The sequence below is a fragment of the Vidua macroura genome, chromosome 1, assembly GCF_024509145.1.
Source record: "Vidua macroura isolate BioBank_ID:100142 chromosome 1, ASM2450914v1, whole genome shotgun sequence".
NCBI classification, from domain to species: domain Eukaryota; kingdom Metazoa; phylum Chordata; class Aves; order Passeriformes; family Viduidae; genus Vidua; species Vidua macroura.
This window is the reverse complement of record NC_071571.1, coordinates 72,497,267-72,511,661: the sequence shown is the minus strand read 5'-3', so window position 1 is coordinate 72,511,661 and position 14,395 is coordinate 72,497,267. Positions and strand designations below refer to the sequence as shown.

At 41.1% G+C, this 14,395-nt stretch overlaps 1 protein-coding gene across 2 annotated transcripts in view; it reads left to right on the top strand.

Moving 5' to 3' along the window:
* CDH20 (cadherin 20) overlaps nt 1-14,395 on the top strand; it is a 119,343-nt gene that overhangs the window by 85,150 nt on the left and 19,798 nt on the right. For both annotated transcript variants that reach the window (XM_053986852.1, XM_053986862.1), the window contains exons 3-6: nt 2,633-2,927; nt 4,631-4,750; nt 7,879-8,046; nt 9,899-10,086. In XM_053986852.1, the coding sequence (XP_053842827.1) occupies nt 2,633-2,927; nt 4,631-4,750; nt 7,879-8,046; nt 9,899-10,086 (771 nt within the window). The remainder of the gene's footprint in view (nt 1-2,632; nt 2,928-4,630; nt 4,751-7,878; nt 8,047-9,898; nt 10,087-14,395) is intronic.

Genomic DNA, 14,395 nt, shown 5'->3' with positions numbered 1-14,395 from the left:
CTCTTTCTTTTCCTCCTTCTTTTTCTCCTTCTTCTTCATTTTCTTTTCCTGTTCCTGTTCCCTTTTTCTTTTTCCGTTTTCTTTTTTTCCCTGTTTTTAATTTCTTTTTCATTTTTCTCTTTCTTTTCTGTTTAATTTTTGCCTTTTGACCTTGAATTTGACTTTGCCTTCCTCTTTCTTTCTTTTTTTTTCCTTTTCCTTATTTAATGATGACTTGTTGGTGTTCCAAAACACATTTTCTTCCATCAGGCCCAGCTCTAATTCCCCAATCAGGTCTAACATCTGTATCTGTCTCAGCAGCTTCATTCTTTCACTGGTGCACTAATGCACTAAAACAAATGCCCAAGATGTAGCTTAGTGGTTCTGAATCAATTTGAAAAGCTATAATGGTGTTCTCCTTCTGGAAGTATCCTGTTTACTAGCTCCTACAGTGATAATCTCTGAGTTATGGGTGTTTCGGGTAAGTAATGACAACCACTGTCTTTTTTAAAATTAATCACAAGATGGTGCTTCCTGAAGATACACCAGTTTGCAGTCCTGGTGCCTGCATGTGAATTAATACACATGGCAGCCATTTAAATTTAACTGTTTACCACTGCCAAATTTTTCTGGGCTTGTTCTTCCACCATTCAGTTAATACATTGCCTGAGAGCTGCCAGTTTTCCTCCAAAATATCGATGTTTCTCAGATGCAGTAGCCACTGCAGGGACGGAGGCAGAGGAGGATGAAAGTGGCCTGACACAGCCATTGTCACAACTTGAACCTTCAGCTCCTGCAGCCACACTGCAGTGCTGCTGTCCCAGCAGCCACTTGGAGTCCACAGGCCACCTCCATACAGACCTGTCTGCAGGCTGGGATATGCCATGGAAAAACCATGGGATCCCACCTCAGCTGAAAGCACTCTTGCCCTGAAAGTCAGGAGTGGGTCCAAGTTTTGCATAAGTTGCATGATCTACCTGAGAGACAAGTAAGGGAGATACCCTTCAGAGAATGAGTTTCTCCCGACCAGACCCTTCGCTGGGGAAAAAGGTCTTTCCACTCCCCGGTCAACAGGATTGTGTGACCTAAAACAGCTGAGGAGCTGCTTCATTGGCACTAGAAATGCTTAGGTCAGATAAGTAATTTTGCCAACATTCCTATTAAAATTTCTCCAATGTAATAAGTTGTTGGATAGGTTCTTTATGTTTTTAAACAGCTCAGAGATGAGATTTCTTCTTTCTTTCTTGAGAGAATAGCCTGTAATCAATTGTACAAAGTTTGACTTCTGCTTTTCAACACAAATTATCCATTTCTGTTTGGATTCTTTCTTCAAATACTGTGTTCATATATTCAGTTTATTATTCTGAGATTTTTCTCTCCACTATAAATATTTACCTATGTTTGGCCCTGTCCTCCAAGATTGCTCCCATCTGTCCTTTAAGCTCATCAAAGCATTAAACACACACCTAATTCAGACCATATTTCTGAGATTATTTGCCCATATATGCATTTTAAAATGTGCTTAATTGAATCCAGCACACTTTCACTGCTTTTTTTTAATTATTATTTATCCTTTATTCATTGCCCACTATGATAATCACACTGGAAAACAGTATTCACATCTGAACCATTTTGATATTTGCACCTCAAGTCTATTGCCTTCCTGTCTTTTGGTACTGAATGATTACTGCCACTGGGCATTGATCTTTATGCTATATTCTTCAAAAGCATGGAAGTATGAGCATACCATTGTGGATTTTCATAGTGTGAGTGAAATTAATCTATTTGATTGCTTTTGATAGTCATTCCAGTATTTCAATAGGGAACCAGGTGTTTAACAGAATGTAGTCCCCAGAATGACTTGTTTCCCTGTTTTGGATTACAATTAGTACTGCATTTACTCTTGCTCTTTTCTGTTGCACAGTTCACAGTTATCTGTGGCTGCTCAGAACTAATTAGCAGTCATGCAATAAATCCGTTCGCTAATTTCATAGAATATCTGGGATGGTTCTCATGTCTATAGCCTGCCATGGGCATAAGCAACTGTTTCTTGCTGCTTAGCTTACCTACTGTTTGACAATGTTCCTTCCTGAAGATGTAAGGATCCAGACTAATTTTATTACTAAAATTTAATGGAAAATTATTTAAATATTTCTTAATCATAACACTTACTGGGTAGCTGTCCCATTCTGCTTTCCCCTTGATCCCAAACAGATTTGCCGTATTTGCCTCAACATTATGCTACCGCTGTAGTATTTGACTCCTCTTAAGCCATGTGAGGAATCACAGTCTGCAGCTTTGCTGACCTCACTTTATCCCAAATATTTTCAGTGGCCATTGTAACAAGGCAAAAGATAATTATTGTGTTGAGCAAGATTCCAAAAAGGCACAGAGCCTGTTCCTGTTTGGCTGCCTCTGCCTTTCCTTGTGGCACAGTTGTGGGTGCAGAAACAGGAAGACAGGAGAGGGCTTTTAATTGCAACTATGCATTACAGACTTTACTATTTGCCTCTTTCAGCAAAGTGAGTTCATTAGAACTAGCTTGCAAGTCCCGACAGTGAGACCAGAACGCTTGGGATGATCACATGCTTTGTGTTCCTCAGCAGCTGCTTACCCAGCTCATGGTCTAATTGAATCCTGTTCCTTTCAACAGCTCCACTCTGACATGGACAGGGGAGATGGTTCGATCAAATACATCCTTTCAGGAGAGGGAGCTGGCATTGTGTTCACAATTGATGATACGACAGGGGACATTCATGCCATTCAGCGGCTGGACCGGGAAGAAAGGTCACAGTACACCCTCAGAGCACAGGCCCTAGACAGGAGAACGGGCCGGCCAATGGAACCAGAGTCAGAGTTTATCATCAAAATCCAAGACATCAATGATAATGAACCCAAGTTCCTGGATGGACCTTACGTAGCCTCTGTTCCAGAAATGTCACCTGTGGGTAAGACAGATTTTGTGGAGTCTCTTTCCTATATAAGCAAATTGGAGATGGTCACTAAAACACAAATTCCCTGACTCCTTGATCTCAGCTTCTGCCCCTTGCACAGGAGCTGCAGGGCAGAGGAGCTTATTCTGGGGTGCCTGCATGCTGTAGAAAAGAGACAACAGGCTTTACATCAGCATCAGCTCCTCTGAAAGAAAATGTGCCAAGGGAAGCCTGAGAGATGAAAAAGGTGTGATTCAGACATGCCATGTTTAGATAATTTGTAGTAACATAGTGCCCCTTCTCCTCTGACATCAGATGGTAGAAATAATAAAGTCCATTAGACAGCCATTACCATCCTGAAAATAACACCGTCTTAGCAATCTAATCGAGATCATACTGAGAGTTCAGCTACTGTCCAGGAGCCCTTGAAAACATGGAAACATGAAAACAATCATTAGCTCCTTCTAATTCATGTAAACCTGCATTAAACAAAGTTCAGTGAATCTGAGATTCTGTTACTCTTTGCCCTCCACTTTTACAGAATGGGATCATGTTGAAGACATTCCTGTTCTTGCAATGCAGAAGACAAACAGCAGCCTTCCTATCTTCCTATCCTGACACAAGTCAGGAGAAATCATTTCCATATAAGAATTCAAATAATCACATAAAATTTTGGTTTTCTGGACTTTTTTTCTTTCTTTTGAGCTGTCTTTGTTTGCTTATTGCTTCTTGGCTCTGTGACATCACTGCAGAGACAATAATACCATATAAATTTCATGTCCTGAAGTTACAGATATGCTTCAACTTCTCATTCTTCAATATTATGTTGACATAAAGCTAGAGAGAGGCATCAAATACAGAAATTCCAGTCAGTAATAATATTTCATAATGGTAATGGCTAGCTTGAATTCAGATTTATCTTCAAGTGCTTATCTAGTAACATCAGATTTGTTTGTAACACAAAACATTATGTAGAAGGCTAGATAGATTCATAAAGGCATTGTCTGACATTTTAAGGAGTCAAAACCCACACATATTTCAGTTGTGCCTCACCTTTTCCTTGTTCTTGATAAATTACATCACCTGCAAGCCATTACTAGCTTCAGAGGAAGCAGACCTTGAAAACCAATTGAAAAAAGAAATATATATGCCTCTGTGTGGGTTGCAAAGGCACTTCAGCAGTGTATAATCTGTAGGCCATGCAATGTAAAATGCAGTCCCACAGAGAGATTATCTCAGAGATACATCCCTTCATGCTCACTGTTTGTGTACAATTTCCATCCCTTAGTCAACTTACAGCATCTATGGCCCTGCTACAACAGTTCATGATTTATGTCAGCAGAGCTGTGGAACTTCTCTGAGGTGCCTCCTAACATTTAAAATCAAGACAAGGGGAAAAGAAGCAAGCAGTATATAATTACCATCTCTCTGTCAACCATAACAAAATACTGTTAGCTCAGCAATTCTGTAACTGTGGTCCATAGAGTACTTGCTCTTTTATATCTTCATATAGAAGCATGATGAATTAATTCAACCTGTTAATTCCTTTAATGCTAATGAGCTACAAGTATGAACAATAAGTACAAGCACTATGAGTACAAGTGGAAAAGTTCAGTGTGGGAAAGCTCTTGTTAGGCATTTCAATTTACTTTGAACTGTATACTTTTCCTGCCAGCTCTTTATCCCACAAAGTCTTACCTTGATGGTTTTTTTGTCAGGCACCTCTGTTATCCAGGTGACAGCGACAGATGCTGATGACCCAACCTATGGGAACAGCGCAAGAGTCGTATACAGTATTCTCCAAGGACAACCATATTTCTCTGTGGACTCTCGGACAGGTATGTTATTTCATCAGGGAATGAGTCAGTGTGAAAACCAAAAGAAAAAGTTGCAAGCAGAAAAAAGAGGCAGTGCATCATAGCTGTGGTCAGAGAAATGTGGTTTTGTGGCTTGGAGCCAAGACAGAGCAGCACTGTGTGAGGGGTAAAGTAATGCTGTGGCAGTGAGCTCCAGAAGAAGAATGTGCTTTTTCCAGTGATATATTCCTCTGAATGATCATATTCTGCAACTCAGGATCTGGATAGGTTTGGTGCTGTAAATACTCTTGCTGGCTTCTATCATTGAAAAATGTCTTCAACAGACCTAGTTGATAAAAAGGCTTGGGGGAAAAAAAAAAATCTATGAACCAGCCAGGACTGGAAAGTGCAAGCTAAAGGATGCAGTTATCTGGAGTAGTTTTACCTAAGGGTACTCTTGTTAATAACCTTACATTTATCTACAGGACACCCTCTCTGTTTCACTTGCTTTCTCTCTCTCTTTTCTCTATACATCCAAGGTTTATTTTCAAAAGTGGAATCTGACAGATTTTGACAGTTTCTAAAGGGCATCTGTAGTGCTAAGGTCAGAAACTCATGAGACGATAGTCACTGCAGAGCCCTAGGGGACAACATAGGAAAAACACTGAATAAACTTCTTCCAAAGTTAGCAGTTTACAGGGTAGGTGCTCTAGCCAAAGACAAACTTGAATGTGGCATGCTATTTTCTCAGTTTTCTTTATATTTACAATATAAATAAACTACTAATGCTCCTTTTGGAATCAGGTATCAACCACAGACAAGGGCTTAATCATAGATTTGCTGAGTACCAAATTATTTCTAAGAAAGCAAAGAATCAATATTCAGGGTCAGATCCAGAACAGATTTTACCTCTAGAATCCAGTTTACACAGAAGATATCTTCCCTTCAGTGATAATTGTCAACACAATATCTTAAGTCCAAAATCATGTGCTTTATCAGTATTTAACCCAGAAAAGGTCTTTTTCTCCCCTGATTAATTTTCCAGTCACTTAGAACTGCATCTCTGGACAGGCTCAGTGCTGCCTCAGCCTTTAGCTGCCTCAGTCAGCAACTGGACACCCATTTAGGGTAAGCACTGTTGTGAGCCAGAAGCCATTTCCCTATGACAAGCACAAGACTGTAATCAGCTTCCCCTGTGCGAACTCACCTGTGGGATTTGGTAGCTCACAAAATGCAATTGCAGCTCTGATGTTTTTCTAAAATGGAGCTAGAGCATAAGTGACCAACATCTCCTTTGTATTGATAGACAGTGATTAAAATACCCAGTACTTGACAACTCATTTCAGTACAGTCCTCCTCTAGTAGCATTTGGAGTCCTCACCATTCACCTCCCAACACAGACTCTTGGTTCCAGAGGTGTGCTCCTATTCCTATTCTGTCACTGTCCTCACAGGTGTTGAAGAAGTGTCTATGTGAAAGCACAACTTCAAAGGAAAGTTGAGAGCCTCCTCCTCCCTTTTTCCAGAGTGCTTTAACAGCCTGACCACAATCATATTCCCCTAGAAGATAAAAGAACTCTCCCACTTTCTAAGAAACCATCTGACTGTTACAGAAAAGAAAGGACATCACCTCTACCCTTTACTGTTTTCTTAAGAGCACAAACCTTGCTCACTTTAGTGAAAGAAGTGGTTCCAGTACATTTCTTTGGAAGACCTGAGGACCTTTCCCATAGACTTTCCTATAGCCTTAAGGATGGGTTTTATGTTCACCGCCATCCTTAGCATTTCTTTGGTGACTGACTGTGCAGCAGCATCAGATGCTCCCTGCTCTTCATTGCTGCATCTCTGGGTACCTGATCTGGTTCTGCGTCCTGGTATCCTCTAGGGACCAGAGGCCCCAAAGATAGGCATGGCAGAGCCTGGAATTTAGGCACTGATGTCTTATTTTAGGTCAAGCCAAGAGTGGAAATTCCCTACAAAGTGTTCATATATGGAGAAAATACTTCCCAAAATGCTAAGTATTTTCGTATCTTATTTATATACCCATGGGTGCTGAGGAGCTACAGCACTTCACAGGAGGCACTCAGCTTTGCAGGATGGGACTCTGAAGTTCTCCACGCAGGAAGATTAAGGGAGCACGCTGCGAGCTGTTCTGTACCGGTCACTATTTCTTCCCTTCACACACAGCGATAATTGCCAACGCAATATCTTTTTACTGCTTTTTTATTAAACCCATACGTTGTCTTTCTGCTAAAAATAAAGACTAAATGCAGATGTGTCAAGTTAATAGTGTCCTGATGTGCAAGTGCTGCGTGTTGAACCGTGGGACTGCAATGGTGCCTGGGGCTGACACACTTGCCCCCAATCCGAAGGGCATCCCAAACGTGTCGCTAACAAGGGATTATCCCAGGGCAGCGCATTCCCGGGCCGCACTGCCGGCTGCTCGATGCAGCGCCCTGGAGATACCGGAGGCGTGAGGGCTGCGTGGGGCTGGGAGGGCTGCAGGACGGACAGCCGGGAGACGCGGAGCTGTGCGGGGGACAGCGGGCCGGCGCTCGCAGCCTCCATAAGAGAAGTGTTGCTGCCACCTCATGTCCTCTCGCAGTAGTGTTACCCCGAAGGGAAGGGACGCCCCGCGGTCCGGGGGAGCAGGGTGGCCCCTCCGGAGCGGGCGCAGCGGCGTCTCCCCGCATTCTGCACTCGCAGCCCCGGCCTGGGTCCCGAAGCAAAGCCCCCGGCCTCATGCCAGGTGGTCTCTAGGACTACGTGCTTAGGAACGCTCTGGAAAACTTGTCTTGATGGGTCTTTTAGCAAAGCACATCACTTCCAGCTTTTGTGTAGAGATTGCCATCCTGAGCAGGGCCTTTAATTCAACGTAGCATGCTGTTCCCAAAAAGGTTTTCCTTGGAAGGCAACATTTTAATTTTGAACAGGCAGCCTGTCCCAGAGCTGATGCATTTTAACTGGCTTCTTTAAAATTCACACCTTCTGTTAACCTAGATTCTACTTGGGTGAGTTTTACTCTGCCAGGAAAGGTGGGACTCAGTGCAGAGCCTGGTCTCATTCTTGACACAGGGAAGAGCCAGGAGCAAGAGCCCTCTACCCTCTTTGTGTATTCTCTAACAGCCATTTTCTTTTGTTCCCCAAACACATTTCCACCCTCAATCTCAGGCTTAATTAGAACAGCTCTAATGAACATGGACCGAGAAGCAAAAGAATATTACGAAGTGATTATCCAGGCCAAGGATATGGGTGGACAGCTGGGAGGATTAGCTGGAACAACCACAGTCAACATCACTCTCTCTGATGTCAACGACAATCCACCCAGATTTCCACAGAGTGAGTACCCATGGTGCCACAGGCAAAAAGGGGTGGCTGAGGGTTATTTATGTCTGCTGTTTGCTCTCATTTTCAAATTCAGGTTAGTGACAACTAGAGCTGGCCAGAATTACAGGTTCGATACAGAACTCTCCTTCAGAAAAATGTCAAAAGGAATTATTCAACACTTTGACTTTCAAAAAAAGCTTCTGACCTCCAAAATTATCAAAAAAACAATGCTTTTTTTAAAGGATGGGAAATTAATTTACAGAAAAAGGCGAGAGAGAAGGAAGGAAGAACTTTGTGTTTAGACTGCTCATGGCCATTGCCTTTGGCTACTAATCGCTGCTCTGATTGTCTTTTCATCCTATCTCCAGAGGATGTCTCTCAAATCAGGGACATGTGGTGGTGCTGGAAGTTGAAAGATAATTCATTCAACACTCCAGCCAGGCCACAGCAGGGGAGTGTCTGGAAGCTGTGTGCCAGTGTCGAGTGGGTTGTCATACAGGCTGTTCTCCAGGAAAGGTTCATCTAAACCTTGGCAATATACAGTTAAACTCTAAGATATGTAACAGCCATACTTAATGGATGCAAAATAGGCAACTCCATTCTTATCAGAAACATAACTTTGTATTTACAAAAGTGAAGTTCAAAACAAGATTTGCAATATTTTGCTCTTTGTTAATAAGATTTTATATCACATTTATTTACATAATTCTATACTGCCAGTAAAAATTCAAAAGAAGTTTTAAGTTTTGATTGGAGTAAATCTTCCAAGGGATGTAATTTGGGATTTTTAAAGAAAACTGATTCTTTTAGTGGTGTAAATCAATCTCAGGCCATTTTGGTTTTGACTTTTTTCTCATTTAGCTGATTTAGTAATGCAAACTCCCACAGTTCTTTTTGTCGGTATTCTTTTTCACCATCTGTTACTGCATGTTGCACTGGTAAATCAAAGTATTCCACTAAGATCAGCAAGAAATCTCAACTTCCACTTTTCTTCTTCTGTTAGAGCAACTTCTTGAACATACTATTGCTAACTGTGATTTGAAAGTGGCATGAATTGTAACTGATACTAAACTCTTGATTAAGAAAAATTGCAATTCATCAAACCCCATCCTGGGTGTAATTAAGCCTTCTAAAACATAATAGTTGGTGCAGTGAACAGAGGGGGTGCAGCAAGGAAAGTTTGAAAGTAAAGCATGATGCCAGAGAAGTATTTTAGGTACAACATTTATATGTTCAAAATACACTTTTAAAATAGCAGGTTGTTCTTTCCCCACTCTTGCTGCTAAGCAAATTAGCAATGCAACAAATGTGCTCAAGACAGTATTTGTTGGGAGAGGCAATATATTTTCATAGAATAACTGGTAAATTTGAAAGAAACAGGCAAGCTCCTGAGCTTTCTTCAGGGCTGAAAAGAAGTTTGTAGGGACTTGAGAAAGGATTTGTGGTGCTCAAAACTTGTTTATTCCTGCTGTACAAAGTGATCTAATAAAAAGATGCCTGTCCTCTTAAATCTGTTCCATATCCTGCTTTATATCATGGCTACAACAGCACTGGTGCTAACTGCCCTATTTTTCTAGCTGTCCTATCTTCAGATGTATTGCTGTTTTTAAAAAAAACCTATTCAACAAACCTGTTGCTATAACAAACACCTAAATAAAACCTCCCCAGGAAATTTAGCTGGGCTGTGGCTTTTTAAAGGAAATCACATGGCTGTTACAGCTTTGGCACAGGTACTAAAGACTCTCCGCAGGCCATGCAGTGTTGCGGCCTCCCTGATCCACTCTTTGCACTGCTTTGCAGTTTTTTTTTGGTTCCTCTTCACAGCCTGTTTTTCTCCTCTCTCCCTCTGTGCTGCTTGTGCCAGAGCATTATCAGATGAGTGTGCTGGAGTCTGCTCCCATCAGCTCCACTGTAGGCCGTGTGGTTGCTAAAGACCTGGACGAAGGCATTAATGCAGAGATGAAATACAGCCTTGTGGATGGAGATGGACTGGATGTCTTTGATATTAACACTGATCCTAATTACCAAGTTGGCATCATCACTGTAAGAAAGGTAAAAAACTTTCCTTTTTATAGTAATTTATATGGCTAAGTGTCCTGGTTACATTTTATGTGTGGAATATTCCCTTACGCCTGCAGTAACTTGGTTCCCATTACGTGACAGTAGTCCCTTTCTGGCTGTAAAACACAATTTCTTTAACATTTATTGCTAAAATATGAAAGAAGACTGCATTCCTAGGAACAACTTTTATAAAGTGGGAACAGCATTAGCATAAACATGTCTTTTCCCACCAAAGGAATGCTCTGATTCCTTATTTATCTATTTAAATATTCTCTGTAGCTTAATTATCCTACAATGCAAGAAATTAGATCAATATTTGCATTTGAACTGTACATATTTTTCACTCTGGTGTTCCACAAACAATAATAAAGCATGCCTTGGAATTATTTATAAACCAATAAAACCCAGGCAGTGTTTATTTTTTTTTTAATTGCTGCTTGAAGATCCATAAATGCTAATTAGTCTAGAGGAAGCTGTCTCTAAAATGGCAGCTGTGAAACTGCTGGTACTCTGTACCACAGGCTATGCAGGAAGGCATCAAGTATTTTGCTTAGGCTCCCTGCTATGGGATATTTATTCTACAATCTTACATAAATGTTAGAAGTTCAACTCTGTTTCTAGGTTATGAAATTGTAACCATATTTCTGCCTAAGCATATCTAGTGTACTAATAAGGAAGTATAGTTTCCATTTAAATGGCCTGGGATTAAATTGTGCACTAAAATGGAACAATACAGGGGAGAGCTTTGACCTTGCAAGCCTCTATTCCCTACAGCAAAGCATTTAAGCGTGTATTTATGGTCACCTTTCCCCGGCTCTTTTTTTGTTCATATTAGTCCCTAAAGTTAAGCATATCTTCTGCAATGAAATAGATGTTGAATGCAAACTCTAATGTAATTTTCCACTCATTTATCAATGAAAGAAAATAGTTTCTTTGGAGTAAATATGTCATTAAGCTTGACCTTTGTTATTATGAATATAGTTTTGCTACATGTTCATGTATGTCCAGAGGAGTTATAAAATGTATGGTATCAATCACACCAGATATGTACTGGGATCAGGTACATATTGCTCAATCCACCTACTGTACATAAACATTTATAATATTTTATGTATGTCTCTAGCTTTGTGTAATGCTGTGATTATCAATAGCCAAACACTGGGAAAGTTGTCCTTTGAATCCCCTCAAGAAACAAAAAAAAATTCAACTGGTGTCGATACAAAAAGATATCAAAATGAGAGAAGAGGGGAGAGAGAATTTCTAAATGAAGAATGAAATCTTTTTTAAAAGTAAGCAAAAATTTCCCTTTAATTTTTCTTGACAGAATTCCCAAGCAAAATAATTAGCACTTCTAACAGGGGCATTAGAAAGCCAGAATTTACAGCTACTGACAAGACTGTTGCTTGTGGTGTTGTGGCTACTTATCACAGCCTACTAATCCCACAAAATGTTGAGCACCTCCTGAAGATTTACAGTTTCTTCCAAGTTGCCTGCCTGGGAGACTGATGCTCACCCTACCTTCCTCTTCTCCTTGCCTTCCCTTTTGCATTGCCCATGGAAGGCAGGGTGGTGGGTTACCCAGCCAGAACAGCACACAGGAGAGCCCTGTCCTGTTCTGCCTTCCTCCCCTGACATTGTCTGATCAATCACTTTCTCACAGTGGGTCTTGCTAAATTCCTTCCTGCATGGTGCCACCTCTCAGTGCCTGTATCAGCACTGGCAGAAGGAGGACAAGGACAAGGAGCTTTCCATGGGCGGCCTCTCCTCTTGGCTGTGTTTTGCAGCATGCTAAGTTCACAGAAGAAGGCAACTTGCTTGCCCTCTCCATGGGACCAACATGGGGAAGAGGTTTGAATGTACCCATGAGAGAAAAATCTGATGACGGGGACAGTGGTGTGGAGGCATTAGCACAGGAGAGAAACAGTCAGGAGGGAAAGTCATCTTTGACAATGAAGGCAAACAGGAGCATCAAAAATGCAGTGGTCTAGCACACTTGTCTGATTTTTCTAATTTTTCTAACTTGATCTAGGTGATTGTGTGTTTTAATAATGTAATTGGGTTTTATAGCTGTTAAATCTGTCTCTGATTTAACTGCTTTTTTTATAACTTAGCTTTTTAGTGTACATGCAGTGTTTCTCATGCAGTTTTCTTCACATGGGAAACAATTCAATATAATGACTTCTTTCTTAGTATATGCTTAGGCACCTTTGCATTGCACATTCCTTGCCAGATGGACAATAAGTGTTGCTTGGTCCTGTGAATATCTTACTGCTATTTTTACAGCTCATAAATTGCAACTGGTAGACAATAATGACTCTGCAGCCAGGGATATTATGTTTGTAGGCCTCACCAAACCCTAGCTGACAAGTGCTATGTCTGCAGTAGTCGCTGATGTACCAGGTGGAACTAAAGGCAGCAGGAGCAAGTTTCAGATCACCTGTTTGTAGCTGCTGCCACAGACTACACAGTTTGTACTGCCTCACTCACTGTACAGCATCTCCAACAATACTGGACCATCATGTCCCCAGCACAAGAAACCTGTTTCCATTCCAGTCTTCAATCCTCTCATGTACTAAATGCTGAGTGATTTTCAGTTTTATAATTCCAAGAATGCCAGTGTTTAGTCAGGCATTCCTATGAAGGACATCAGTACTGGTAATTTACTGTGAAAGCATGAGCTTTGATATGTCACTGCAACATTTCCACTTCTGAAAAAGGAAGCTGTTGCGGCAGCAAAGTACTGAAGACTTGGTTGAATCCAGGAGGTATATATTTGAGGCCATAGTATACACTGCTGCCATGCCTGAGCATGGAAATCTTCTGCTGATGCTGTTTAAACTAATACACACCTCATGGCTGCAGAACTGGCCAGCTGGCCCATTGAGCATGGCAGGGGAGAAGTGGGTTATGACTGGCAAATGAGAACTTTACTCTCACAGTAATGATCTTTGCACCTTTGACTTCCAATTGCTTTGGCGTACTCCTTCTCCTTTATTTTCCTCCCCATCTCCATGTGTCGGTCTGGTGATTGGTCTTCAAATAGAAAGAGCTGAATAGAAGAAGCAAAGGTGTTGAATGGGGATAGCAGACATTTTACTGCAGTCTAAATGAACTGCTGCTATAATTCCACACATGAAGCTCAAATCCTTATGTCCAAATAAAGCCGCTCTTTTTGAAAACTACGCATATAGCAAAGAGGGGTATGCCCCACTGGGTGATCCTGAGATTAACCATTTCTTTCCTGGTACAAGGTTTGTCTTGCTCAGAAGCTGTGCAAGCTAAGGGAATTCACTGTGCTGGTTTTCAGCATCAGACCTGCCCAGATTATTCAAGTAAAGGGTTGTGACCATTTAACCACAGCGCAATTGCTTGTGACTTCTGACTGCAACTTGAGAAGTGTGACTGTATCCTCTGTGAGCTGTACTTCATCTGGTGGCATTTTTTTATATTTTGGACTGACCCTTCCATACTGTTATTCTGGTTTGTCAAATCCTTACTGTTATGTCTTACCAAGACTGGTAAGTAGTACATAAAATAGGGATTTTTTTTCATTCAGTTCTAAGAAGGTTTTGGAGACACCTTATTTTCTTCAGGGATCTCTGAAAAGAAGATGGAAGGGAGATGAAAAATTTATTTATTGAGAGGTTCAATGTCAGCATTAGTTACTTCTATATCCATGTATACCAACTAAGTAGTTTTATCTAGATAGGAAATCAAATTCAGATAACTACTAACAGAGGAAGCTGGCCCCCATTATCCATTGTCTCAGGAAGGAAAGAAAAGCGAGAAGGGAAGAGGGAAAAGGGAAAAGGAGAACATTCTCACTCCCTGCTTCAAATAATACTTGAGTATTTAGTATTTCACATTTCATATGATGTGGAAGAGTTCCCAGAGGAAGATATCAGAGATACTTTATAATTAAACTGCTTTGAAATTAAACTGTTCTCTAGGCAGGGAGCAGATTCAAATCCTAGCAGTCACTACACCTGGATGATGAACCCATGTTTAGGATACTTACCGAAAGGAGGAGCTAGAAAAAATCTCACTTCTAGGAAGGATGGATTATGGATAAAAACTGGAACAAGAACTTGCTAGAGAGGCTGACTGTGTTCTCTGCTCCCACTGGAGCCATTAATCAGCTTGGCAGGGGTCTTGGAGACAAGAGTCTGATGTCCTCAGGGAAAAAAAGAGGATGATAACTCTAGCTCCTGTGTGAGCATCCTTGTTCCTGCCACTGGGCCCATTTTTGAGGAACCAACTGTCTTACCTTCTTTTCAGGTACTCCCATTACTGTCTGTTT